The 26,572-nt window shown below is 54.7% G+C and overlaps 2 protein-coding genes across 9 annotated transcripts in view; one reads left to right on the top strand and one right to left on the bottom strand.

Annotated features, from left to right (window-relative positions):
- The first annotated feature begins 2,720 nt into the window (after positions 1-2,720).
- TIMM22 (translocase of inner mitochondrial membrane 22) lies at positions 2,721-9,049 on the top strand. Of its 4 annotated transcripts, none has more exons than XM_061390607.1 (4): positions 2,721-3,217; positions 5,076-5,272; positions 5,882-5,954; positions 7,706-7,971. In XM_061390607.1, the coding sequence occupies exons 1-4, from the start codon at positions 2,980-2,982 to the stop codon at positions 7,780-7,782; spliced, it is 585 nt and encodes a 194-aa protein (XP_061246591.1). In that variant the 5' UTR covers positions 2,721-2,979; the 3' UTR covers positions 7,783-7,971. The 4 variants fall into 4 exon arrangements, with proteins under 4 accessions (XP_061246591.1, XP_061246592.1, XP_061246593.1 ...); XM_061390608.1 differs by lacking the exon at positions 7,706-7,971 and adding an exon at positions 6,482-7,537 and having other exon boundaries at positions 2,730-3,217; XM_061390609.1 differs by lacking the exon at positions 7,706-7,971 and adding an exon at positions 7,076-7,537 and having other exon boundaries at positions 2,740-3,217.
- A 1,389-nt stretch (positions 9,050-10,438) lies between these two features.
- The window catches only part of ABR (ABR activator of RhoGEF and GTPase), a 188,360-nt gene continuing 172,226 nt past the window's right edge, over positions 10,439-26,572 (bottom strand). For all 5 annotated transcript variants that reach the window (XM_061390600.1, XM_061390603.1, XM_061390601.1 and 2 more), the window contains 7 exons: positions 19,561-19,620; positions 19,180-19,289; positions 18,319-18,458; positions 17,048-17,182; positions 15,936-16,041; positions 13,665-13,812; positions 10,439-13,095 (listed from right to left, as the gene is read on the bottom strand). In XM_061390600.1, coding sequence (XP_061246584.1) covers positions 13,006-13,095; positions 13,665-13,812; positions 15,936-16,041; positions 17,048-17,182; positions 18,319-18,458; positions 19,180-19,289; positions 19,561-19,620 — 789 coding nt within the window. In that variant the 3' untranslated portion in view covers positions 10,439-13,005. The remainder of the gene's footprint in view (positions 13,096-13,664; positions 13,813-15,935; positions 16,042-17,047; positions 17,183-18,318; positions 18,459-19,179; positions 19,290-19,560; positions 19,621-26,572) is intronic.

The following is a 26,572-nucleotide window of genomic DNA, read 5'->3' as shown; positions in this document are numbered from 1 at the left end:
TCCTGACAAGCCGAGGCAATTACAGGCCAGCCAGGCTCTCCCAGATACCCAGGGCCAGAGATGATCAGGCCCTCCTCCAGTTTGGCACCTCCCCATCTGTGCCACTACCCATCAGTCCAAGTGATGGGTCATCAATTCAGAGCGTTCTAACTTCTCTGTGAATCTCATTTATCATGAAGTGTCTCCTGTTCTCTCTGACCCACTGAGATGCTGCATCAACCCTGTATCCCTGTGGCCAGAACAGACAACGTGAGAGTGACTGGACTCCCATGAGGCCGTGGCCAGATAAAGTCCCTAGAGTACGGGCAAAGGTTCAGGCCAGGGAAACAGAGATGGGAAACAACTTCTTACTTGTGGAATATGCTTGAAGAGGTTCAAGCTTTCCATCAGGTGAAACCCATTCCACCTATGGAAGGAGATGGGTGGGGGAAGAGAGGTACCAGATCAGGGTATCTGTGTCTCCTTCTGTGATCCAGGCCATCATGTTCCAGAAGAGGCTTCTCCCCGCCTCACCATGGTCACACTGGTACCACAGCTTTAAAAAATTTTTTATCTTTGCCTGCAAGCGTCTTTGTTGTTGCTGTGCAGGCTTTTTCTAGTTGCGGAAAGCAGGTGACTTTGATTTCACTTGCTGACTTTGATCTCATCTGCACTCTGATGCAGACTCTTCATTGTGGGATTGACTCTTGCTCTCTAACTCATCCCAGGGATTAATTGTTTAGATCGTTCCTTGCTTTCCAAGGCCACCTTGCCTGAGACTTGCCTAGGAGTCTGTCCCAACTTCTCTCAGATCCAACTTTGGCTCTTAAGACCTCTGCGTGAATCAGAACCCTGGACCCCTCATTCTTCTGGAAGGAATGGGTGGTTGGCAGGGTGTGCTGAGTTAAAGATGCCTGTAGGGAATATCTGGCTCCCATGCTGATGAGAAGGCTTGCAGCTGGAGATGAAGATTTGAGAGTCACTGCTGCAGTAACAGGGGCTTACCAGGTGGCACTAGTGGTAAAGAACCTGCCTGACAATGCAGAAGAGACACTGGTTCAATCCCTGGGTTGGGAAGATCCCCTGGAAGAGGGCATGGCAACCCACTCCAGTATTCTTGCCTGGAGAATCCCATGAGCAGAGGAGCCTGGTGGGCTACGGTACAGGGGGTCGCAAAGAGTCAGACATGACTAAAGCGACTTAGCACACATGCCTGCATGCACCCTGCAGTACAGGTGGTAGTAGAAGTCAGGAGCATGATGAGCTGCCCAGACAGAGTGAGGATAAAGGATGAAGCCCCGAGGGGACCAACAGGAAAGGGTCAGGCGGAGAGGTGTCAGCACAGAGAACTGACAAGCTGGAGAAGCTTTGGCAAAACGAGGAGAGAGGAGCTCCACAGAAACTGAAGAAACTTCAAAGCAATGATGCGTCAACAGCGGCAAATGCAGCTGAGCCATCAAGTGCAATGATGAACTCAACAACTGGGAAGCTACCAGTTAGGATGAGTGGGTTCATGGTCTGGTGGGAGCTGAAGCAGTGTGAACTGTAGGTTCTGCCTGGTGACACAGACAACTCTGGCTGCCAAAGGGGTCTCTCAGTCTCTGTTGACTGGCTACCCTCCCCATCTTCTGTTTCCATTTATGTTTCTCTTAGCTGATACAACCAGATATGCTGCAAGTCTGGATCAATACAATAGTTTGGGATCCATTTTGGTACCACAGAAACTACTGGGTTCATACACGGTGCTATCTCTCAGTTAACCTCCAGGTTCTGAGTTTGCAAGCTAGTAAACACTTTAGCTGATTCAGCATAATATAAGTGGCTTTCACCGCAATGCTAGTGCCACATCGTCAACTCCATTGACAACAACTGGCTGGAGGGAGTAGCAGCCTCGGCCTCCCTCGCTCTCCATCTGGCCATAACCACCTCGTGCTTAAACGCGGCTAGCTTCACTAATTTTTTTTTGGCTGCGCGGCTTGAGAGATTTTTAATTCCCCCATCAGGGCTGGAACCAGGGCTCTGGGAAGTGAAACACGGAGTCCTGAGAAGGCAATGGCACCCTACTCCAGTACTCTTGCCTGGAAAATCCCATGGGCGGAGGAGCCTGGTGGGCTGCAGGCCATGGGGTCGCTGAGGGTCGGACACGACTGAGCGGCTTCACTTTCACTTTTCACTTTCATGCATTGGAGAAGGAAATGGCAACCCACTCCAGTGTTCTTGCCTGGAGAATCCCAGGGACGGGGGAGCCTGGTGGGCTGCTGTCTATGGGGTCGCACAGTCGGACACGGCTGAAGCGACTTAGCAGCAGCAACAAGCAGTGGATAGCCAGGGGATTTCCTTTTTTTTTTCTTCTTTTTTTGTCTTAAACTTCACTCATTTGTTCACTCATTTTTTTTGGCCCCTTCTCTCTCCCCTCAACGGCTCAATTACTGAATAAAACATTAATTCCTTACATTCATATCACGTTTTCATGTTAATTTGCAAAGCACCTCACCCCATCCGCATCTCACAATACACTCTGGGAATTTCTAGGCTGGAAAGACAGTGGCGAGGCGCGCGCACCCCCTGCTGGTGCCCCGGCACGCTGCAGCCTTCCTGCCCTCCCGCCTGGCAGGAGCTCGAGAGGTGGCGGAGACGCGCGTACCCGCGCAGGGCTTCCTGGGAAATGTCTGGGGTGTAAGTGTCTCAGAACTACAAATTCCAGTACGCCCCGCGCTGCAGCCGCGAAGAGGGCGCTGTCTGGTGATTCGAAATCTTTTGTCAGTGTCGTTAGGAATGACTCACAAGCTTGACTCAGTATTCACAGGAGGTTTTGGGAGAACATGATAGCTCTTCCGCCGGGTGTGCACGAACGGACTTGACTTCCGCGGCTTCCTCGAGTTCGCTCGGTGTGGCGAATCTGCCGTTGCGGCAAGGTGGCTGGGCGCGCAAGGCCCGACGGGAAGCTTGTGGAATCTGCTGCGGGAAGAAGAACGCCAGGTGTCCTGGGCAGCCACAGTCATGGCAGCGACCGCCCCCAAGGCTGGGGGCTCCGCACCTGAGGCGGCGGCTTCCGCCGAAGCTCCGCTGCAGTACAGCCTTCTTCTGCAGTACTTGGTGGGCGACAAGCGTCAGCCCCGGCTCCTGGAGCCTGGGAGCCTGGGCGGGATCCCGAGTCCAGCCAAGAGTGAGGAGCAGAAGATGATCGAGAGGGCGATGGAAAGCTGTGCCTTCAAGGCTGCATTGGCCTGCGTGGGAGGTGAGGCGGGGCCAAGGGCCCCTTGGGAGGCTGAGGGCTTGGGCTGCAGCGGGGTCCACTGCTCAGAAGACCACGCACCTAGGAGGCGAGGGGGCCCTGGGCCGCGACCTTGACCCACCCCCGCCTGTTAGTGAACTTGAGCAGCGCCTCCCTAGACCCCGAGGTTGGCTTTCGCCTCTGGAAATTCGATCAGAGAATCGGTCCTGGGTCGGGACCTGGGGATTATAAAATGGTTGACTTCATTCATTCATTCATTCGTTCGCTATAAAATAATTACTTTTCAGCAAATTATTACTGAGCAGCTGTCACATGCCAGGCGGTGGAAAGACAGAATGAGAGACAAGAGCCTTGTTCTCATGAAGCTAATATTTTAACATATACAGAAAGGAGAGTGTTGAGAAGGAGGACAGTGCTGCAGACCTGGGGCGCAGCACTTGCAAAGGTCTGGCCGGAAGTGACTTCAGGCTAGAGAAAACAGAAAGGCCAGTGAGCTCAGTGTGACTAGACAGCTGGAACGAGGGGGAAAGAAGTCTGGACTTGGCATGTTTTTGTTTTGTTTTTTAATCCTTTGAGGATTTGAGAATGTAGGCGTCCCTTCTGTGTGCTAAGAGGCTGACATTTGCAGGTGAGTTGAAGTCTCATTGAAATGAAAGGAAATTAAGAAACGAATATAGTGAGGGTGGAAACGTGAAGTTGAGCAGAAAGAAGAAAGATCTTTTTGTTTGGGAGAAGGCCACAAGAGGTGAGACTGGAGCCTATGTCTTGAAGGATTAAGAGAATGCGGGTAGACAAAGAGAAATGGCATTTCAAGTTGGGGTGGAGTGGTGCAGGTTGAGCTTTTTGCCTGTAGGCATTAGGGCAGTCATTGATGGGTTTTTAGAGTTACCAAGAGCTTGATGACTCATGGTGGAGTGTGCAAAGGGAAGGAAAGTCAGTAGGCAGGGAGACCATATAGGGAATTTGCTAGACTGAAGCTCAGTGAGACATGGACTGGGTCTTTGTTCATCATTGTGTTCTACCCTAGATCTCTTACATATCTTATTGAAATAATGAGTGAGTCTTTGTAGGGCTCCAGGGTGGAAGTGATGAAGGCCCTAGGCTGGATGATAATTGTGGACTTAGTGTCACAGGAGGGAGCAGAGGAACAGCCTTAAGTGCGCCTGAAGTTTGGCGCGGGAGTGACTGAAGAACAGGAGCCATGAGCTGGGAGGTCTGGAGGGGAGGTGCCCATGATTTCGTTGAACACATACTGACCTTGAGGTGGCGAGAGGACATCCATGTGGAAATGTCCAGCAGGCTCAGGAAGGTCAGCTGTGGACCACAGCGTGGCATTTGCCATTTGGGAACTTTGTGACCCTAGGGAAGTTAGTTTACCTCTCTGAGCCTCAGTTTCTTCGACTACAGAAAGGAATGGAAAATAGTATCTACCTCACAGGATTACTGCAAGGAATAAGTAAGGCTGGGACAGTTAAGTGTCAATGATTGGTATATGGTACTTACCAAATGACTTTTATGAATGTCACCATTGTCAAGGGAGTGATTTGCAAAGTTGATACCTGAACTTGAGGGTTTACGTGTGAGAGTGTAGAGAGAGAAAGAGGGTTAAAGATGGAATCTTGAAGAATGTTAGAAAATGAAAGGAGGAAGAAATACAAAAAGAGTCAGAGAAGCAGCTGCCAACTAGATCGACCTTGGATTTTGTAATGTGGAAACCAGGCCAGTGGAGAGTTTCTGAGGCAAGAAGGGGACGGAGTATCCTCTTCACTGGCGGCCATCCAAAAGGTGCAATTTGAGTATGACCCTATTACAGTCATCTGAAAAACGTGCCAAGGAAATCTTCATCTCTGTTCACTTTTAGGATTTGTCTTGGGAGGTGCATTTGGGGTGTTCACCGCTGGCATCGATACCAACGTGGGCTTTGACCCTAAGGATCCTTACCGCACGCCGACGGCCAGAGAAGTTCTTAAAGACATGGGCCAGAGAGGAATGTCCTATGCCAAAAATTTTGCCATTGTGGGCGCCATGTTTTCTTGCACTGAATGTTTGGTAGAATCTGTAAGTGTCCCTGCCTCCTGAGAAAGCCTTGCCTGTTTCCATCCTGTGAGTTCTCAAGAGAAATACCCAGTGCTACTAGAAAGCAGGTCAGAGGTGTCCGATACTCGCTAGATTCAGTTTCCATTAAATAGTCCCTAATGTACACTTGTGAATTTATGATTTGGGCTTGCCTTATTTTTTGTTTTTATAGGCCAGAAGTTGGCTAATTATTTTTTTACTATTGCTTTTGGCTGCACCTCGTGGCTTGTAGTGTCTTAGTTCCCCAACCAGGGGTGGAACCACTTCCATGCAGTGGAAGCAAGCATGGGGTCCTAAGGATTGGATCACCAGAGAATTCCTGGTTAATAATTTTAAACAAGACTTACTGGGGAACCTGAGAAGAGATTCTGATTACTTCTCAAATGTGACACTTGGCTCAGCGCTTTGGTACCGTGTGCAGGAAGCATTTGTGAACACGTTCAAATTTTAGGAATTATACTTTTGAAAGAAAAAAAGATAGGTTTCCTTTGGGGAGGGACTAAATTAGCCAGCTAGAAACCCTGTCTTTTTTCCTTAGTTTCTTTGTCTGGCTTGTTTCTTTGGCTCTGAACTGCTCTTCTCCACCCACAGTACCGGGGAAAATCAGATTGGAAGAACAGTGTCATTAGTGGCTGCATCACTGGAGGAGCCATTGGTTTCAGAGGTTAGTAAACAATTCTCACATGCTTTTCTTTGTGGCCTTGGACAACATGCTGAAGTTGAGATTTCCAAACACATGAGTGTTCCAATGACAGCTCAAGGCATATGTGGAACTTGATATTCTCCTCTCCTGACAAGTAAATCACATTTTCTGTGTTAACTCAATTTTGGAAACTTCTAGTATCTAGATCAGGGTTTCTGATCCTTGGCATTGATGACATTTTGGACCAGAGGAGTGTTTGCTGGCCCAGGGGAGTTTTGTTCCTGGCCTCTCCCCACTAGATGCCAGTAGCACCCTCTAGTGGTGACAAGTAGAAGTGTTTCCAGTGTACCTTGGGGGACAAATCAGTCAGTTCAGTTGCTCAGTCGTGTCCAACTCTTTGCGACCCTATGAACCGCAGCACGCCAGGACCCCCTGTCCATCACCAACTCCCGGAGTCCACCCAAACCCATGTCCATTGAGTCAGTGATGCCATCCAGCCATCTCATCCTCTGTCATCCCCTCCTCCTCCCGCCCCCAATCCCTCCCAGTATTAGGGTCTTCTCCAGTGAGTCAACTCTACACATGAGGTGGCCAAAGTATTGAAGTTTCAGCTTCAACACCAGTCCTTCCAACGAACACCCAGGGCTGATCTCCTTTAGGATGGACTGGTTGGATCTTTAGAAAAGGCAGAGGAACAGAGATCAAATTGCCAACATTAGCTGGATCATCAAAAAAGCAAGAGAGTTGCAGAAAAACATCTATTTCTGCTTTATTGACTATGCCAAAGCCTTTGACTGTGTGGATCACAATAAACTGTGAAAAATTCTGAAAGAAACAGGCATACCAGACCATCTGACCTACGTCGAGAAACCTGTATGCAGGTCAGGAAGCAACAGTTAGAACTGAACATGGAACAACAGACTGGTTCCAAATAGGAAAAGGAGTACTTCAGGCTGTATATTGTCACCCTGCTTATTTAACTTATATGCAGAGTACATCATGAGAAACGCTAGGGGACAAATAGCCCCAGGTGAAACCCATGGAGAACTATATCTATCTTAGAATAAAGAACTGTCCCCATATTGAACATATGGGAAGAACTTCATAATAATAAGTAATCTCTGGAATGTGTTGCTCTGCAGGATAGTACAGAAGCATAGCTGGACCCCATTCAGCCCTGGGAAGCCCATTTGTCCAAACAGCAAGCTCTGCTTAACTTTCAGCTCCACGCATTTCAAACAGGCATCTTTCTTCATACTGTGCAGTCGTCATTTTAATTCTATATATAAGTTCTCACAGTAATGTTTTTGCAGTTTAGGGTTCTTAGATCTTCACCCTTTGAAAGCCAAATATAGGTATCCTAGAAATGTTGGATTATCTACTGTAAGCAACCAAGAAACTGGCTCCCTGCCACTTCTCCCTGTTGGCGTATCTATCAAGAGTGCAGAGCAGGGCGTCAGTGCCTTAACTTCCCTAACAGTGTCTGTCGCTGGGCCACTCTCCATCTGCTGTGCCCAGACTTACCCAAAGCAAAAAGGCTGTTTTCTCATTTTCTGAAAGGCAGGATGATTTTCTGTCATTAAAACCTGATTCTCCTCCTCACACAGCCATTTGTGATTTATGGCGTAACTTCTTTGGTCTTCCCATCTCTCAGCTTTGTCAGGGCCTTTGAGAGGCTCAGCTCCCTCTGGGATTGCTTTGATCACCTTCCCAGGAATTTATTCCATAAACAAATCAGAGTAACAGGCCATATGCTTTCACTTGATTCCAAGGGCTGGTTCTGTTAACCACTTTCCTGCCTGTGAGGAGCTGTTTTCACGAGACTAGAAATCGCAGTTCTTTGGAATGAGAAACTTAAACGAACATAGTTAGATAAAAGCACACTGGATCAGCTCGTGTGCACAGCCTCACTGAAGTCTTCCAGCTCTGCTATGCTGAACGACTGAGAACATGTTCGCCAGCTTCTTTACATCTCTAAGTACCCAGACTCTTCCTGAGTGCAGCTTGACCCAGCGTCTCTCACCACAGGTAATGTCATTTGTGTTTGCTTTACAGCTGGCTTGAAGGCTGGGGTCATCGGCTGTGGAGGTTTTGCTGCTTTCTCTGCTGCGATTGACTATTACCTACGGTGAGAACACTGGTGTCCGGCAAGGATGATGGCAGCCCAAGATCAAGGCTGCTCTGTGGAGGGCAGTTTCTGCACCACTCCAGGGCACTTGCTTCAGAGACTGAAGACATTTGTTTTCTCTCACATAGTTGGTGTTGTGAGGGAGCCGCCTGGCTGCAACCGGCTACCTCTGAGCAGCCATGCTCTCTGCACCTGGACTCGAGCCAGTCTGTGCAGGGTAGATGCCATGCCAGACTCTCTCTTTTGGGCAGTCAAGGAGTCAGTGTGTTGACCTGTAGGAACTGAGTCCCACAAAGGTTCAGCCCGCAGCCTCTGGTGCTGTGGGGATGGAGGGGACTTGACCCACGCCTGCAGTCACCCATCTCAGACCTCAGGGCAGGGCCGAGTGGAGCCATGCCGTCCGACCAGTCGTGTCATTTTGTTGAGTGCCCTGCTATCCTTGTTATATAGATGTATGTGTATATGTATTTATATTACAGTTCAAAAGTTTGGCTTATTTTTATTTTCAAATTCCACAACTCCCCAAAATAGTACCAGGTGGCCCAAAGATTGAACATCCAAAGAGAAAGCATGAGCCAGCTCCTGAGAAGTCTGGGAATGCTCGACTCCCAGGGTCCACAGAGCAGCGTTATCCTCACTGAGATTGCTGCAGTGGCCCAGCCTTCCGCTGAAGAAGCCTGGCCTAACCGTGTCCTAGGACGCAGTGACATTCCACGCGTAACCCTGCTGGCCTCGTCTTCGAAACCCTTGGGCTGGCCGGTGGGAACACCCGCGGTCTGAGCCACATGTGGGTGTTCTGCCCTGACCATCCGCCCAGGCCCGCCTCAAGGACAGACTGTGAGGGTTGTGTTGCTATGGTCATCCTGATGACCCAGTCCCAGCAGCCGCTGGTTACAAGCAGACTGTGTTCAGGAGCTGCTCACCAGCACCCTGTTCCTCTGATGTCAGGGGTTTGTTCCTTACTTAAACATTGGTGTTTTTGACTTGACCTGGTAGCCTTTCTCTGACAGTAGCAGCTCAGCCTAATTGTGTGCTATACACAAAAAAAAACGCCCTTTTACAATCGGGACCTGCTGCAGATGCTGCGTTGCTCTGGTGCCTTGGTGGTGGGGTGAAGATGAACTTAAGACCAGCAGGGAGCACGGTGGGGGCCTGTAATTCCAGCCGCCTGCAGCCAGTGGTCTTGTCTCCTTTATCCCACTAGAGTCATTCCTGTGCCTTTTTTGGCTGTCTCCCCCACTGTGGGCTGTCTTCTAACCTTAACCAGAACTCAGACTCAGCTGAACCATCTAGACATCCTGAGTGTGTGTGAGTGTGTGTGTGTACATGAGTGATGATGTCAAGCCCAGCTGGTAACACCTTCCTCTGGCCTTGTCTGCTGTTGCCTTTGGAATGAGCATGAGCTAGTGCACAAGGCTCGTGCCCTTCTCAGGGGGAGGAGGTGGAGTAGTTCTATAGAATGCCTGTCCCAGTCTTGGTCAAGAGGCTTCACTGCTGCTAGGCTGCCTGGAGAATCCTCACAGGTCTGAGAACAAATGTTGGAGTGGGTCCTCCACTGTCCCTAAACAAGGCACCTGTAAGCAGTTAGAGCACGCGCAGACACTCTTACCTGCCACCTGTCAGCAGTGCCAGAAGCCTGGCGTCTACAATCCAGTCTAGCGCATGGGGTCAAACGACCAAGAACAAGCACCGCTGCCCTCGAGGCTGCCTTGGGAATGACGAGTCCTGGGCTGTCAGTAGCCGTCAGTTCAATAAGCCAAGCATTGTCCACTCGGACTATTCAGTCAGGAGAGGAGATGAATAGTTTCCTGTTTTAGATGGCTAAGGAGGCAGTATGAGCTCATAAACCAAACACCAATTTTCAGAGACATCTGTTCCCAATCTCCAGAATAAACACAGTGTCCAATGGCTGAGGCTGGTGGGAGCCGACATTAACCCCGCTAGATCTCCTGAGGGAGGCTGGGACCTCTAGAGGATCCAGCCTCCCCAACAGAGATTAGGCCAGCAGGCTGCCCCAAAGACCTGCAATTTCCAAGGAAATTGTAGAGATGTTTGCATAAAATAAACTCCACTTGAATAGACAACTTCCTGCCATCTCTGAGGCATATTGATGGCCAGGTCTCTGGTGGGGCATTTGTATTTTCATGAAAAGAACTGGCTGGTGACAGCTGCGGGCATTTGTGAAAGAGCAAGGCGAGGGCGTGGGCTCATCTCCCAAACTGCCATGGTCCCCACAGGCCGAAGGGACGCACCAGGGGGAGTTCACTAGTAAGGAGATTCTTGGAAACTCACATCTGGATGCAGCTGGAAGAGTTAAATATTTAGATTGGTGATCTTCCCTGGACTCCCGGGAACACAAACGTCCACACCGCAGGGCTGAGTTGTGTGCAAATGTCAGGGCTTTGCAGGTTTTTTTTTTTTTTTATTAACATTTTCCTCTCACGTGGCTTACATCAATTTATAATAATCTACATAAGTTGAAACAGAACATAGACCAAAGAAAAATATATCCTTACCAACTTATGAAAGTCAAATATTAATGAAGGGTCCCATCATACCTGTAACAGCACAACACCGGCAGCCCGCAGCCATCGCCAGCAAGGACAGGTGTGTGGATTCCTGTAGCCTGTGGGCTCCTGTCGGCACAGCCTGCCCTGCTGGGCACAATGGCTGGGATTCTGTACAGTCCCTGCCGCTCAGGAGAACCCATGGGCTGTTCCCTCAGCGCAGCTTAGTCCAGGTCTGGTACCCACCCCTCCTGGTTCTGGGGGTCGAGTTGGTAAATATGCTGAGCCTTTCCCATTTCTCAGCCCTTCCAGCCTTCCTCCCATCTCATCACCTAAGAGGTTGAGGGGCTGCAGTAGCTACCTGACGCTGAAGGTGGGAGGCACCTGTTAGGGCTGTAAATAGCTCTAGGTGGGGCTCCAATTCATTCCAGTTAGTGGCCGTGGAAGCAAGAACCTTCCAGGCCACCTGCCGGCTCCCGAGTGTCGAGCAGGCTCCAGGGATGGTCAGACATGGGGGATGTTCAGACTGCAGCATTCTTTCTCCACCTGTGGCCCAAGCCCCTTATCTTAGGGAGTGGGGCTCCTCGCTCAGCTGCTTAGCAGGCAGCCAGGGCGTCAGTACCTCTCTCCTCTTGGGCATCTATCCTCCGATGTGCACAGAATGTGTACCGTTCTGCCCACGCCGGGGCCACAGGTGTAAACGAGACAAGAACGGGGCCTTCCTCTCACTGAGCCGGTACTAAGGCTTCAGGGCCCCAAACCCTTCTTTAAAACCACCCTGAGCTCAAGCTATGGGGAGCTCTTCTCCCCAACCCCCAGGGCTTGGAATCTAGTCTCTGCCACAGGAGAGCCAGGGAGCTGTGTCCTGTAGCTCCAGCCCCTGCCGCCAGGGCTGTCTCCTCCCAGGTGAACTGCTGGAGGCTGGCAGCGCTGCTCAGGAGAGAAGAAACTGCACATTGCAGGCGCTTCTCTCTCCTTTCCAGTACTGAGCAGCGGCCCTCAACATGGGGATCGGACCCTGCGGATGAGTCAAGCATCCACCACCAGGGTCCCCTGCAAAACCCAGTCCCGAGACAGGCAGGTACCTGGCACACCCCAACTCCTAGAGTTCCCCCGAGTTCACCCACCAGGCTGCGTTCAGAAGCCAGGGGCAGGAGGCAGCACCGTGACGGCTGGCTACTGCTGGACCGCGCCTGACTTTCCCAGGCCCTGGGGCACACGTGGCCGTGGGGGCTGCCCCATGGCAGTGCTTGGCTGTGGAGTGTGTAACGTCTAAGGCAAAGGTACCACGAGGTATGGGAGGCACCAGGAAGGGCTAGCCCTCTCGGACGGAGCCTGCCTATTTCGAGACGCCTGCTTCAGCCCTCGTGGTTGCCCTCCCAGAAGCCTGGCTCCACCAGAAAAGCCGCCATGACAACTCCTTGCTCCCAGCCCAGGATGCCCAGCGCTCCCTGGCACTCCTCTCAACAGCCCACTTGCTCTGTCTCCTTGGCAACCTGACTCTCCCACCTCCCCCGATTCTTTCCTGACCCTCTAGCTGCCTTGACAGCAGGTCTCTGGTGAGTCTCTACACTCAAAATAGTACAGCAGGAGAAAAACTGAAAAGCAGGAGAAGAAACAGTCAAAGGCGCCTCACGGGGATTGGAGACAGAACAGACACACCCCAGAAACGGAGGTTCTCAGGTGGAAAAAATCCCAGCAATCTGCTCTCCAGCCTGTGCTGAGCCGAGGATCAGTGCGAGTCTGTCTCCTTGTCCAACATTTGCACAGGCAGCAAGGCGGACAGGCGCGCCTCCACAGGTGGGGGGCGGCAGCATCGGACCGGCCGCCCCCCGCCACCGCTGCCCAGGGCCGCCTCAGAACTTTCGAGGTGATGGGTCAAAAACCAAAGCTGCAAATGCATGCAGGCAGGCTTGGGGCGGGGAGGGGGGGGAGGACGGGGCGGAGGAAGACTGAGGGGAGGCCGCCAGGAGACTGCGATCTGGGAGCAGGGCCAAGAGAGGCGAAGCTGGCAGCAGTTACAGAGCGCAAAATAAAAGCCCTTGGACCGGACTCAGGAGGAAAGAAAGTGTTGGAGGAAATCAAAGAACAAAGCAGGCTGCCTGTGCGCCCACACCGGTCGGCCACTACCTTTTCTGCATGACAAATAGACGTAAAACAATTCCCGAACAGCACGGAGCATTAGACACGACTAGAGGAACGGAGGGCAGAGCCGGGGTGCGTGGCGGGGCCGGGGCCGGGGCCAGGGCCGGGTCGGCTGGCTTTGTACAAGGTGGCACAAAAGATACACGTCTTCCAGTTCTTGGAAATCTGTGTCCCTTGGAGTGTGGAGCACTGGGTTTGGGAGTTCTCTATTGCAGTCCTTCAAGTCTGGGTTGGGTCCCTGGCTGGAGAGGCTGGCTCGGAGCTGCCCTCCCACAGCCGCTCCCACCTCGGGCTACACGTCGGTGGAGAAGTACAGTGTGTTCCGCTTCAGTTCTGCGAAGGAGATGGGAGGATGCTGCAGGTAGTAGAGGAGGACCTGGACCTGTGGGGAGACAGGGGAGACTGAGGCTGGGGTCCTCACCCCGAGGGCCTCCTCCGACCCGCTGAGAAGACACGCTGTCTGGCCTGGGCTCCTGTGGCTCCCCGCTTCCCCTCTGGCTGGCTCCAGCCACTTACCCTTCCCTGGAAGCCCAGGTGTGGCCACCCGTTTGTGGCAGTAGGGGGTGATGCAGGGCAGAGGGTAGGGTGTCCAGGGCCACTTCCCCAACCTCAGTCCTGTTCCAGACCAGACCCTGCCCTGGGTCTCACCGGGCTCCCCCCAACTTCCACACATGAGGGCAAAGTCCCAGATTTTCCTGACACCCCTGGGTTTGCTTCCCGAGGCTCAGGCAGCTCCCGGGACTGCAACCAGTATCTGGGACACCCATCCTCTGGGCTCTTGGTCCAGATGCCTACTTTTTAGCAGGACTGTCCAGAGCCCTGACGCCTTGGTGGCATCCTACAGATCCATCAGCCCCGCTGCTCAGGATAGGAGGCGGGTAGGAGTCCACCACTCAGGGGGGGCTCGTTTGACCCCTGCACCTGCCACAGGCCCGCGCAGCATGGAGGTACCTGCGCCATGACATCGTGAGACCAGATGTCGGCAGCCGATGTGAGGTGTGCTTTGCTCTCCACTTCCGAGGGTCTCAGTAACGTGGGGCCAAACACGGTAGCCAGGTTGTGAAGGGACATTTTGTTGACGGGCTCCTTCTCAGCAACCCTGAAAGGGATGGGAGGGGCGGAAACACAAGTCACGTCTGGCCGCCACGTGGAGCTCCAGACCCTTGGCTAATATTGCTCCTGGGAGGATTTCCCCGAGGGGGTCACTAGCCCGCCCTCTCCTGAGGGTAGAGACTGCTCCGTGAGGAGGGGACTCAGCCAAGGGCCCATGTTCCCAGCTACGTTCCAGTACATTCCACTGACAGATTCCCAGCTCCCGGGCCACCCCCTGAACTGATGGTAAACTGCGAGAGCCAGAAGGACCCACTCCAACTCTCCCTTGCCTCAGAGAGACTATTACAGGTCCAAGAACTTTCCCGGTAATAACTCATGCTCGTCACAAGCAAGCCTTTGGGTAGGTAACAGTTTCATCCCCCCTGGAGAGATGAAGAAACCAGAGTACAGAGAGGTCAAATGGCCTGCCCAAGGTGACCCAGCAGGTGGCAGAGCAGGGATCCGAACCCAAGAGGTCTGCTTCCTGAGCCCATGCTCTTCCCCACCCTGTGCGCTGTCCACAATCAGCCCAGCCGTGGAGAGGGGCCGGGAGGAGGAGTCCCAGGGGGCGGAGGCCAAAGGCCAGAGGCTCTGCCTGCTGCGCTGTGGCAGGAACATCCCTCGTCACAGATGGAGCCCAGGGGCTGTCCTCCCAAGCTTTTCCAGAAGGGTCTGCCTCCTGGGATCCCGGAGCTGCCTCCTGGATCCTCCTCTGCTTCTCTTGCATGATCAGCCAGATGTCTGTAGCTTATTTCCCGAGTGACAGCAGGGGCTGCCATCTGGGGCTGGTGTCCAGCAGGCTCGGTACCACCCAACACATCAGAGACCCTGCGCCTCCCCTCGATCCCAGGCAATGTTTTGGGGTGAGACCCAGCCGCCCCAGGCAGCACCTCTGACCCCAACTCCCACTGCAGCATCACCCCACCCTCCAGGCAGGAGCCGTGGATGCGCCTGCTGAGCGCCTTGGAAACGAGCAAACACTGCCATGCCAGGAGGCAGCTGTGCAGCTGGCCCTGCCCCTCACCAAACACACACACACACACACACACACACACACACACGCGCACGCCAGGCGCCCAGATGTGGGAACAGACTGTGCCCGGTTCCCAGGGTGGAAAACCTAATGAATTTTCCTCCCCACTCCTCTGTGTGTCCTCCCCACAGTGCTCGCCAAACTATCTGGGGATTGGTTGGGACCTTGGTCCCAGCCAAACCAGAGGGAAAATGTCTCATAATGGGAAAAACAAGACGGCAGCCCAGGCGTTCCCAGGTCTCCGCTGGCCCTCCAGAGCCTGGCCTGGCCTGGCCAAGCCGCCACCGGGGGCCTGAGGGCTCAGAGCCCCTCACCGGGGGTGCCCTGGTCCTGGATGGCAAGTGGATTTAAGGGACGCCTGGGGACGTCTCCTCCCCACTCACACCTGGGGCCAGTCCTGGGCTCCAAAGTAAGTGACGAGGTCACAGTCAGGGCTAGCTTCCGTTCCTAACTTAGGTGGTGTCAGCTTTGGCAGCTCTTGGTTTGACCGGACTGTGGAAGGGGCAGAGCAGAAGGTGGGATGGACCACAGTTTAGGATCTGGGAGATGTGGACTCCAAGGGCAGAGCTACTGGTAAACCCCAGCAAGTCCCCATCGAGCTGGGGACTCAGATTCCCTACCTGTTTGATGAGGTGTGGGTCAAGACCAGTGGGCTTCAGGCTTTTTGGACTGTGACCCATAATAACACACACGCTTTACACGATCATCCAGCACACGCAACCAGAGTAACTGAACAGAACAACATGCACGCTTGCCCTCTGCAGTGCACCCTGGGGCTGTCTCTCCTACTCTGTTTAAAAAATGCTAAGTGGACTGAGTGGCCTACTGACTGGAAACTCCACCTACAGTCCTTGGCTCTAGCCCTGCCTCTCTAACTGTTCTATGGCCAATATTTGAGGTGGCCCCTGGGATCCAAATATTTCTCCAAACAGAAGAATCTGAATGCCAAGAATCTGAAGGGCAAACTCTCACCTGGCTGCGGTGGCCCAGAAGAGACCAGCACCCACAAGGAGGTGCCCAGGATGTGGCTTCCCAGGGCACGTGTCCTGCCCAGCTGGAGCCCGCCCCCCGGACTGGGCAGGGCCCCTGCCCATTACCTTTTCAAGTGTTCCAGCAGGAATAGGAAGGTGATGAGGTTGGGGTCGGGCAGGGAGCGGAGCAGATGCATCATGCAGTTCTCCTTGGCAGCAGGATCTGACAGGGCTGCAGGGACACAAGGGGTTGGGGTGGGGCTGGGCTCCGGGCGGGGAGGCCTTGGCCAGCACCCTGGGGTCAGGAGGCTGAGGGAGCCTGGGGGGAAAGCCTGGGCTGCTAGGGGTCAGGGGGGCAGACCCAGCAGGGATGGGGCTGGTATTTTCCCAGGGGTGGGCTATTAACAGGCTTCTGCAGGAGGCCCCACTCATGACCTGGAACCCAGCCAGGAGGCGGGCAGGTGGGGAGCAGACACCCTTCTTCCCTGCAGGGTGTGGGCCTGGAGCCACTCCACCCCTGGTCTGTAAGGATACAAGGATGCCCCTGGCGTCAATGTTCTTTTTTTTCGGCTGCGCCACTCAGCTTGCGGGATCTTGGTTCTCCAACCAGGGATGGAAACCAGGCCCTGGACAGTGAGGGGCACAGAGCCCTAACCACTGGACCACCAGGGAATTAACTCCCTAAATGTTCTCTTTTTTAAGCACTTCTGATGCCAGAGCCTGCCAGCGGCCCGCCTTCCGCTGGCTCTTCATTCCACTGACTGGCCCAAAAGAAGGCGAGGCAGGAGGGATGCGCCCAGGCCTGGATCTGGCCCAGGTTGGGGGGAGGCCACAGTCCTGCCAGGCAGGGCCCTCGGCTTCCTCCCAACCCTGGGCATGGGTCAGAGAAGAGAGCGCGCTCTTCTGGAAGGCTCGGTACCGCCGTGTCGAGTGCACTCCAGGCTCGCTTCTCCCTGGGCCTGGACCCCACACCCTCGGGGCAGATTTCCCTGGTCCTAGGGCTTCTAAACAAGGAGGTCAGCGTCCAAGGAGGAAGCACAGAGGGCAGCCCCGAGGAGAGATGGGCAGGGGTAGAGTGGGCCCAGCCTCTGGAGCACCAGAAGGCCATGTGGGCCCAAGGCACAGAGCAGATGGACATGCCAGGTGGGGGGTGGGCAGGTGGGCACAGATATCTCATTCTCTCTGCTGGTCAGGGAGGCCTGGCTCAGCCTAGCCCTCAGACCCCCGCCGCTGCTCACCGATGCCCTCCATGAAGGCGGGATACAGTCGGTCCGTGAGGAGGGGCTCAGGCAGCTCCCGGAAGTAGAGCTTGAGGGTGCCGGCAATGGCGTTGATGTCCATGTCGCTCAGCATCAGCAGGATGTCCTTGTTATCTGTGGGGGGGTGCGGGAGGGCAGGGGCTGTGCTGGCTGAGCCACCTCCCACCCCCATGCAGCCCTCAGCGGGACAGGGAGCCCCGATCTGTCCCCCCATCCACCCTGAGACAGCCTGCTTGGGGCATGCACCCCCAACCCACTCTGTCTCTGGTCTGGTCTCCCCAGCAAAGGCAGGATGTAGGTAGTGCCCACAGGTGGTCTGTGACTCAGCTCCGTGGGGGAGAAGGGGAGGGGAGCACAGTTCACCATCCAGAGTCCTGGAGCCACATTCACACCGCATGTCACATGCCCCCCTTCCAGCTGCAGTCTCCCCGCCGCTAAGCCCCTCTCTGGAAGGCACTGCGCATTTTTATGCCTAAAATCATGTTCTGACAAAGCCTTGGCTTCCGGGTGGCATAGAGGAGCCATGTGCCAGCCTGTCCCCAGCTTACCCCCCACCCCCAGGTTCCCTGAACATGTCTGCTTGGCAGCTGCCTGGAGACACCCACCAGACCCCCTCTCAGCTCCCACAGGATCAGCACTGCCCAGCCAGTTCAGGGGTCCTGACTGCTAGCAATGCTGTTGCTGCAGCCTGAATGGCAAGATGGGGGAAAGAACCAGAAAGGTCAGGCCCTCCCACCGAGGGGCTCAGTCAAAGTGAAAGGTAGCAGCGCCTCTCCCAAAGGGCACTGGGGAACCGGAGAAGGTGGGGGTGCCAGAGCCAGCCAGCCCGGCTGAAAGCTCTTTAGTTTCCCTGCAGCCTGGGAGGCCAGCAACAAAGCCAGGAACACAGACTCTGGAGTCAGCAAGATCCGAGTTTAAATCAGGCTCAAAGCTTATGAACTGAGTAATCCTGAGCAAGGTACTTGGCCTTTCTGAGGCTCTGCTTCCTTATCTGTAGCAACGGAGGCAAGACTGGAGGGCAACGGATTACATGAGAAAATGCAGGGCAGGCCCATGTCACAAGGACTCAGCAATGGTCCACCCCATGCCATGCCGGGCCAGAGTGTACAGTCCAAGGCTCCTCTGCCATCGGCTAGTCAGGGTCTTTCCATGGAGAAGCCTCCTGCTTTCGTTACGCTCTCCCACCAGCTCTAGGAACCAGCCGGAGCGCCCCCTCCCCACAACCACCGGGCTGGGCCTCCCAGACTCACTGGCATCAAAGACGGCCTTCAGCGCCTGGATGTCTGTGGCCACCCCTGATATCCGGTAGATGCCAACTTCCTCGATGCCCCGCTTCTCCACCTCCTCCACACACTGCCGTACGATGTAGGGCACCTTGGAGCGCTCCCGCCTGGGGGTGGGGGTGGGGTAAGGATGTGAGGGGAGGGAGGGGAAGGGGGCCCCCAGTGATCCCTGCATGCAGCCCCTCCCTCTCTGCAAACCGTGGCCTTGGAGCGTTTTGGCCTCTGGTATCAGGAGATGGGGGACAAGGAAAGGGCTGAGAAAGAGGCCATGCTGCCACCCACCACCCGCCGCCACCGCCCACCCCAGGCCTGGGTGCTGAGAGACAGCAGGGGCAAAGGCAGGAAGTTTTAGGAGATCAAAGCCTGAAGTAAGAGCTTTCTTCAGAACAGAGGGTTCATATTTAAATACTAAGGGGGACCCAGTGGGTCACCTACAGAGCAGGGTGGGCCAGACCCTGAAGACAAAGGGAGGGGAGGGGGCTGAAGGATGCCTTCTCCTGGGGGGCAGCCACTTCTGGATTCCAGCCGGCCGCTGCCACACCAAGACACAGATGTACATCTGTCATATCTCCCCACTTATTACAGGATGCTGAGGATCTGGGGTTTTCACGTGCAACCTCCCAGTGTCTTTAAGTGCTGGCTCATTTATTTCTAAAGCACTGTGTGAGGCAGGGAACACACTTCTGCCGGCCACTTTTGCCCATCCAAGTGGCCGTTGTGACTACTGAACTGGAGGGTGACTGCTGGCGTGCCAGACATGGGTGGGGGGCCTGGAAGGCAGGGGCCCTGGAGAGTGGGGCTGGCAGGGACCCCAGACGCAGCACCTACTTGGTCACCACGCTGATCTTCACACCGAAGACACCGCTCTGCTTTTTGGAGGGGGTCCTCTTCAGGCTCATGTCTCGGCTAGTGAATTTCATGGAGAATTCCACTTTGATCTGGTTGGGGGCAAGGCAGGCACAACCCCCCAGGGCATGAGTGCCCAAGGAGTGCCCCCCAACACAGGGGCCCCCCAGGACTGCACCCGGGGGCTCCCTGAAACACTCACAGGGTGGGAATGGGAAGGGTGCAGGTAGAGGAGAGGCGGGAGGGGCTGGATGAAGGGAGCAGGGGGTGGGTGGGTTGGGGGAGGGACAGCACCCCAGGGCACCAGCCAGAGGCTCGGCCGCCCACCCACTGCGCAGACACTTCCAGTCTCGCCCGACTCACCCCATTCATCTCAATCACATCGGTGTGCCAGTTCTTGGTTTCTACAGTTTGTGGATCCAGCTGCAGAGAAAGAAAGAGAAGGTGAGAAAGAGAGAGAGGTAACAGCAGAGACCAAACCAGAGCACCTCCCTGCTCCTCAGGCTCAGACGTTGGCTAAAAGTTCAGGAAGATGGAACTGGGGGCTGATGCTCATCTTGACATCAGTCCTTCAGAGGCTCCACGCCCCAGGTCCTTCCTGCCCGTTAGTGAAGGATTCCCCCCACTCTGGGAAGGAGGTGGGGTGCGCTCTTAGACGCATTCACCCATCACCTCTCATTCACTCCTGACCCTGCCCTGGGAGAGGTGTACTATCACCCCATTTCACGGATGCACAAACTAAGGCTCACAGTCTATCAGAAACTTGCTCAACTGCCTGTATTGGGGTCAGGAACACTGCGGGCACAGCCCATGTACCTGGAGGTGGTAAACAGGAGGCGGTGCCACGCAGAAGTAAAGAAGAGCCCTGGGTCTGAACCCCAGCTCAGCCACTTCTGGCCGGGTGACCTTGGGAAGTTTCTACCTTGCTAAGCCTCATTTGTTTGGTCTGTTCATTGCCAGTAAAGACCCTGCCTTGCTGGATTACTGTGAAGACTCATTGAGATAACAGGTAAGTGGCTGGTCTGCCAGGAAGCAAACACGCTGTAGAGGGGGCCCCCAAACTGGGCAGGAGCCCCAGGGAGGTGGAGATGGCAGGGGAGGCCCAGAGGTATCCCTCGCAGGTGACCAAACAGGGCTCGTTCCTCTGGCTCAGGGGCCTTCGAATGTTTTTCCTTGTCCATCCATAAACTGACTTGGAAAAACAATGTACACCCTGGCACATTAAGTCAACATCTGAATATTTCCAAATCAAGTTTAAATAGCTGCAAAGAACATAATTTCCAGAATAATGTAAATATTTACATCTTGAAACAAAACTGTTACATCATTCTCTTAAATGTATTCAGTGGAATCCAAAAGCCATAGTGATTTGATACTCACCATCATCCATTTAAAAAACACATAAACAGGTTCTCTTTCCCTTGTAGAAACCTGTAACATTCCTTTTTCTCCTTGATTTTGTGTTTCTAGTCTATTTCACCCAAAGAATTATGCCCTCGTTTGTGTTTTTCTTTTTTAAAGTCTTTTATTCTTCACCCTATTATATTTTGCTTCAACGAAAACATCTGTGTAAATACAAACGAGAAATTTCCTGAAACCACAAGGCTCCAAATGTTCAAAACATATTCTGGATTCACTATTACAATGATCAGCAGTATGTAATAAAAAATTTAACCAACATATTCAAAATTTTAATAAACATTCAGCAGCAAAGTACCATTTTGGTGGAGCTCCATCTCTTAATGAGATTGGGTAGAGTGCTTTTTCTGTTTTAGTTCATGTATGTACATGCATATTATTTTTTGCTAGGGTGAAATGGGGTTTCAGTTCAATACTTTTATTTTTTTGGTTTGGTTTTTTAAGATGTAAAAGATGAAACATCTGCTCACATAAAACAGATGGGGCTCAAAATAGTTTTTTGGGTTTTTTGTGGCCGCATTGTACAGCATGCAGGATCCTAGTGCCCAGACCAGACACTGAACGCCCCCTTCCTGCAGTGGAAGCACAGTCTTCATTCCTGGACCACCAGGGAAGTCCTTTTTTTCCTTTCGTTTTTGAAAATAGTTTCATTATAGCAATGTTTGCATTTCTTTAACCTCTTTCCTTGGTGTTTGCTTTAAATTGCATATTATCAATATTTATTTTAAATGGTCTCTCAGCTGACAATTCTGCCACTTTGGTGCAAACAAAAAACCGGAAACTACGTGATTTGTGAAAGGATCAGAAACCCAGCCTTTTGAGTCTTTTACCTTCTCAACTCCCACATCAACATTTTAAGGGGCCCCCCTGTTGTCACCGAGGGGCCCTGGGAGCCCTGGGCAGGGGTCTCCAGGGGGCCTTGGGCTCCTCTGCAGAGCAAGGGGTAGGGCAAGGCCATTCGCTGGTGAGTCCCTTTTGGGGCAGCAGCACTTACGGGAGCTGAGGATCTGCGAGCTGATTCTCTTAGAATGCTCCTGCCCTCGTACCCCTGGGCGACTCCCACCCCCAGGGCCTATATAGCGTAGTCTGAACACTTCTGTTCTAACAGGCCCCTCACTAGAGTCTGGGTCCGCCCAGCGTGGCCTGGGCCCTGGGGCTTCTAACAGTTCGAGGTATTGGCAAGTCTTCTTCCCATCTTCTGTCACCACATACCTGCTGGGGATGGGGGCACCTAAGCCTGCAATGGGGTCTGGGGGCCTGCATCTGAGCCCAGGCCCTGCCTCCGGCTGGCAGTCCCCTGCCCGGAGAAGCGGGGAGCAGGACAGACGGAGAGCCGTGTGGAGAGGACCGAGCACCTCCTCAAACATGCAAAGGAAGAGTACGGGGCTCACTGGCTGGCTGCTGCCCCAGCCCTCTATTCTGGAAGGCCCCTGGAACCTCCCTCCCCTAACCTTTATGTCCCACGGCCTGTGGCACGGGCTGCCCCTGACAGCTTCTTTGTCGCCTCCAGAATGCCAGGTCTCGGACACAGAGCCTCAGGGCATCCCCAGCCCTGTCCTCCATCAGTGGCCACCTGGAGCAGAGATATCTCCATTGCCCTCTGCCAGCGGAGGCGGCTGCTGCCCTTGGGGGACACACTCTGGAACAACCACCCCCTTCTCATGTAGGTCTCTCCTGGCATCAGCGTAAACCTCAAGTCAATTCCGTGGTCCTGGCCCCTAGGGCCCCTCCCCTGCCCTCGCTCCCCCTGGGTTGGACCTGAAGTGGCATGAGGACACAGCCCAGGCGGGGAAAGTGCAAGGACTGAGAATAAGACTGATCTGGGTCAAAATGTCCACTCTTCTACTCAACTGTGTGAATCTGGGCAGGTCACTTAACTGGAACCTCAGTTTCCCCATGGTGGGGCAGGGTGTCCACACCTGCCTCAGTGTTGCTATGGAAAACAGTAACACTGACCAGATATGTTGTAAGCATTTCCTGTAAGTCTGGCTCCAGGACAAACCCCTTACTTACAGCATCTTGCTCAATCATCAGGCCCATGAGGTACAAGTCCTCCTAGCTGTTTCCATTCTACAGATGAGAACACTGAGGCTTTAAAAGAATGAGGAGTATGCCCACTGCCACATGTCTAGGAAGTGAGAGCTGGCGTGCAAATTCAAGTCTCCCTGACTCAGCTTGGCTAGACCTGCAAGGTCTCATGCACAGCACCCAGCCTGGCGCCCTCGCCTCTGGCAGCTGCTGTGATCAGTGTTTATCTGGAAGGGAGACATGAGGCCTCCACTGTCTGGCACCACAGGCTGACCTGGGGGCTGGCAGGTCGTCTCCAGTACGATTCTTTCATTCCTTCCCTCCCCCTCGCTTCTGTTCCAAATGCCAAGTAGCAACCCCACGTGTTCCTGGAAGCATCTGAGACAGGACCATCGCAAGCCTGATGCGAAGGCTTAGTCCCAGCCCTGTTTCTTCCCGAGAGCCTTCTCAGGTTAACTCCAGGCCTCAGGGATGCTCACTCCCCTCTGCCTCCCTGCCACACTACCACCCTGTCCCCTGGACCGTTTGCTGTTGCTGCAGTCTGTCCCAGGCCAGGTCTGGGTAAGGTGGCACCGTCACGTTTCGCTGTGAGTCCCATCACCACCCTATTCCAGACTTCCCTCGGCAGGTGCGGCCCTGGCACCCGCGGTGGGGAGGGCGACCCAGCCCCTCAGCGCCCCGACAACGCAGCCCTGTCTCCTGGGAGGCCAGCACAACTCCAGAAATCAAGTCTATTTCAGGATGTCATTTAAATACAGAGAAGGGAGGGTGCGGAGTAGAGACGGACATGGCACATTTTCCAGAGAAATGATGCTGTCTGAACTGCTGTGGTTATTTATAACCCCTGGGAAAAGTGGACTTTGCTATTTCCTGATTAGATTAGTGCTGGGGGCGGAGGAGCCAGCCTCCTGGATGTCAGTGGATAGGAACATCTGATGGCTCACCATCCAGTCCCAGCAGATAGGTGCCGTCCCCTCACCTGGGGACCAGGTACCAGGGGGACACTAGATCACCTGCGGGAACGAGACAGGCTGGGGAGGTCCCCCATCAAAGAGTGCCTCCTTCACCACACAGGTCACAAAAATGCCACGGGCCCACCCCCAGGGAGCACAGGCAGGAGACAGAAGCAGGTCCCAGAACATCCTGGAGAACGTTACCAATGAGTGGCCGAACACAGTCTCTGGGAGTGGCTCAACCATGTCCTTTCTGCCTTTGCCTTTAGACCTGGTGAGGTCTTGGCTGCATGTTCAGACCTCTCCCAAGGAGAACCTGCTGCCCTCTGGGACTGATGTCCCCCAAAGAACCGCCATCCCCCAAGGGAAGGCCGCATCCCAGGCAAGGTGTCTACAGAGTCTCCCAGAGAACCGGCAGGTGGCTGGGAGGCCACCTTCCCCTCTTGGCGTCAGCAGCCTCACGTTCAGGACAGGAAATGGGCTCCCCAGCCTGGCAGGGGGCTCAGAGGAGGCTGCCCTGTGGGCACCCAAACCCCCTCCAGGTGGTGGGTGCCACCTTCATTTCAGAAACGCCCTCAGGGGTTAAGCCCTTCCTCCTGCCCGTTTCTCCCCAGCCTGGGACAGGAGACCCCCAAAGCCCTCCCTCTCTCTGGCTGGAGGGCTGTTCACGGCCATCTCCCAGTGCCTGGGAGGCATCAGTGAATTTGGGGGCCCCGTTCCTGCTCCCTCGAGTCAGAGTCCTTCTGACAGTGGGCACTGTTCCCCCACCATCCCACACTCCCTCCACCACGCAGCTCGCTCAACCCTCTCCTGGTGATTTCTGCTGCCGCCCCTTTCCCTGCTCCTATCCCGGGCCTCACGTGGGCACCTTTAATCCACGAGGAGGGGGCAGGGGAGGGGGGTGGTGAGCCGTCAGAACTGGCAGCTGCCATCCCAGCAGAGGGGGGCGCAGAGCAGCGGTGGTTACTTTGGCAGCTTATGTGGGGGGCTTGCAGGTGACAGGGGCCCCCACCTCCCTGCCTACAGCCCCGTGGCGCTGAGCCCCTTCCCTCAGCGTATCACTGTCATCTCCCCAGCACAAGCCCCACAAGTCCTGAGGAGCCCGCCTCCCTGGGCCCTCTCCCACCCTTTCTTTCACTGAGCACATGCTCTGCCCTCTGCACCCAGGGCCTGGCATCCGGGCCCTGTCCTGGGCGGTGGCGTGGACTTCACTCGAAGCCCAGAGTTGTTTTTAGGGCTACTGAAAATTAAGTGCAGTGACCCAGCATGGCCAAAGCTGTCACCCTCACAGGTGAACGGGACACTGAATAGAAAGCAGAGGCGGGACTTTCCCTGGCGATCCAGGGGTTAAGAATCCGCCTGCCAATGCAGGGGACACGGGTTCGATCCTGGTCCAGGAAGGTTCCACACACGCCACGGGACAACGAAGGCCACGTGCCACAACACTGAGCCCGCACACCTAGAGCCGTGCTCCATGGCAAGAGAAGCCACCACGAGACGCTGATGCGGCGCAATATAGAGTAGCTCCCGCTCACCACACCTAAGAAGGCCCACACGCAGCAACGAAAACCCAGTGCAGTCAAAATGAATAAACAACTTAACACACAGAAGGCAGAGGTGTGTGGCTGTGTCTTGGGGAACGGAGGCTGAGCGCTGGGTCGTGAAGACTAGGCCCTGAGCCAGGTGTGTTGTCCGATGGGCGTACACTTCCCGGGGCTCCCGGTCAGTGGCCACGGTGGCGGTCCTGGCTGGCCTTCCCCTGCCCTCCCCAAAGTGCATCCACATGCTCTGGGCTGGTCCTCCTGGGACACTGAAGCCAGCCTGTCATTGGGGCAGACCACAAGCGTGAGCGGCATGGGCTGGCAACGGGCTGAACAATGGCGCTGCAAAGAGCCTGCCTCCCTGCCCCCTCACCCCCCGGGAGGGCACTGGAGCTTCTGTCAACGTGGCGGTCCGAGAGACACTTGCAGAGAGGCAGGGCGGAGCAGGAGGGGGGGCGTCGGGCCTGCACCCTGCTGTGTTAGGGGGAGACCAGGGTCAGGCTCAGTAAACTCACCCTGTTTTCCCAGAGGCCAGGCCCCCCACCATAAGGCCAAGCAAGCTGTGTCCCCCTGCCCCCCGGCCCCACCCTGCAGGGTGAGCTACTGAGGGCCTGTGGCACCGGCATGAGGCCACTTGGCCTCTGCTCGCCTCCCCTCCCCCCAGAACTTTGAAGTTCCCAGAGGCCCACGTATGAAGGGGTCGGCAGCTCTGAATGCGGCTTTTATTGAAGCCAGGTTAGCACCCACGGTGACCCGCGTTTCAGGGCTCAGCCTGCCCTGCGCTGCCATCGAGCCCTCAGGCTGAAACTTGGAGTGGGCACATCTCTCCCCGAGCCTTGGGGCCCCGGCCTCCAATGCCCGCCCTGCCTGCAGACTTCACTCCAGAATGAGGCCTGTAACCAACAGCCAGGAAGCTGCCCCGCCCCAGCTCAGGGACACCAGCTGGGTCACTCTTAGGAAAAGGAACTGGTCAGGGCTAAATCAGGGCTTCCCAGGGAGCACTAGTAGTAAAGAACCCGCCTGCCAATGCAGGAAACATAAGAGATAAGAGTCCCATCCCTGGGCTGGGAAGATCCCCTGGAGGAGAGTATGGCAACCTACTCCAGTATTCTTGCCTGGAGAATCCCATGGACAGAGGAGCCTGGGGGGCTACAGTCCAGGGGGTCACAAGAGTAAGGACATGACTGAAGCAACTGAATATGCACACACAGGGCTAAAGAAACACAGAGGCAGCCCCCAGCAGCTCTGTCTCCAAAGGGAAGGGGCCACCTTAGAGGTCAGAGTCCCAAGCAAGAGGCTCCCCGAGGTATATCCGGGGAGTGTCACGCTGAGGCCACAGAGAGGCCAAGGGCTTCTGGGACTGCTGTGGGTTCAGGGGCCTGCCTCTGGACTTGGAGCGGTTTGGTAAGAATTATGAAAAGTCCTCCTCTGAAA

This window comes from Bos javanicus, chromosome 19 (assembly GCF_032452875.1).
Source record: "Bos javanicus breed banteng chromosome 19, ARS-OSU_banteng_1.0, whole genome shotgun sequence".
Classification (NCBI taxonomy): Eukaryota; Metazoa; Chordata; class Mammalia; order Artiodactyla; family Bovidae; genus Bos; species Bos javanicus.
The sequence above is the reverse complement of the archived record's forward strand: the minus strand, read 5'-3'. Positions and strand labels throughout refer to the sequence as shown.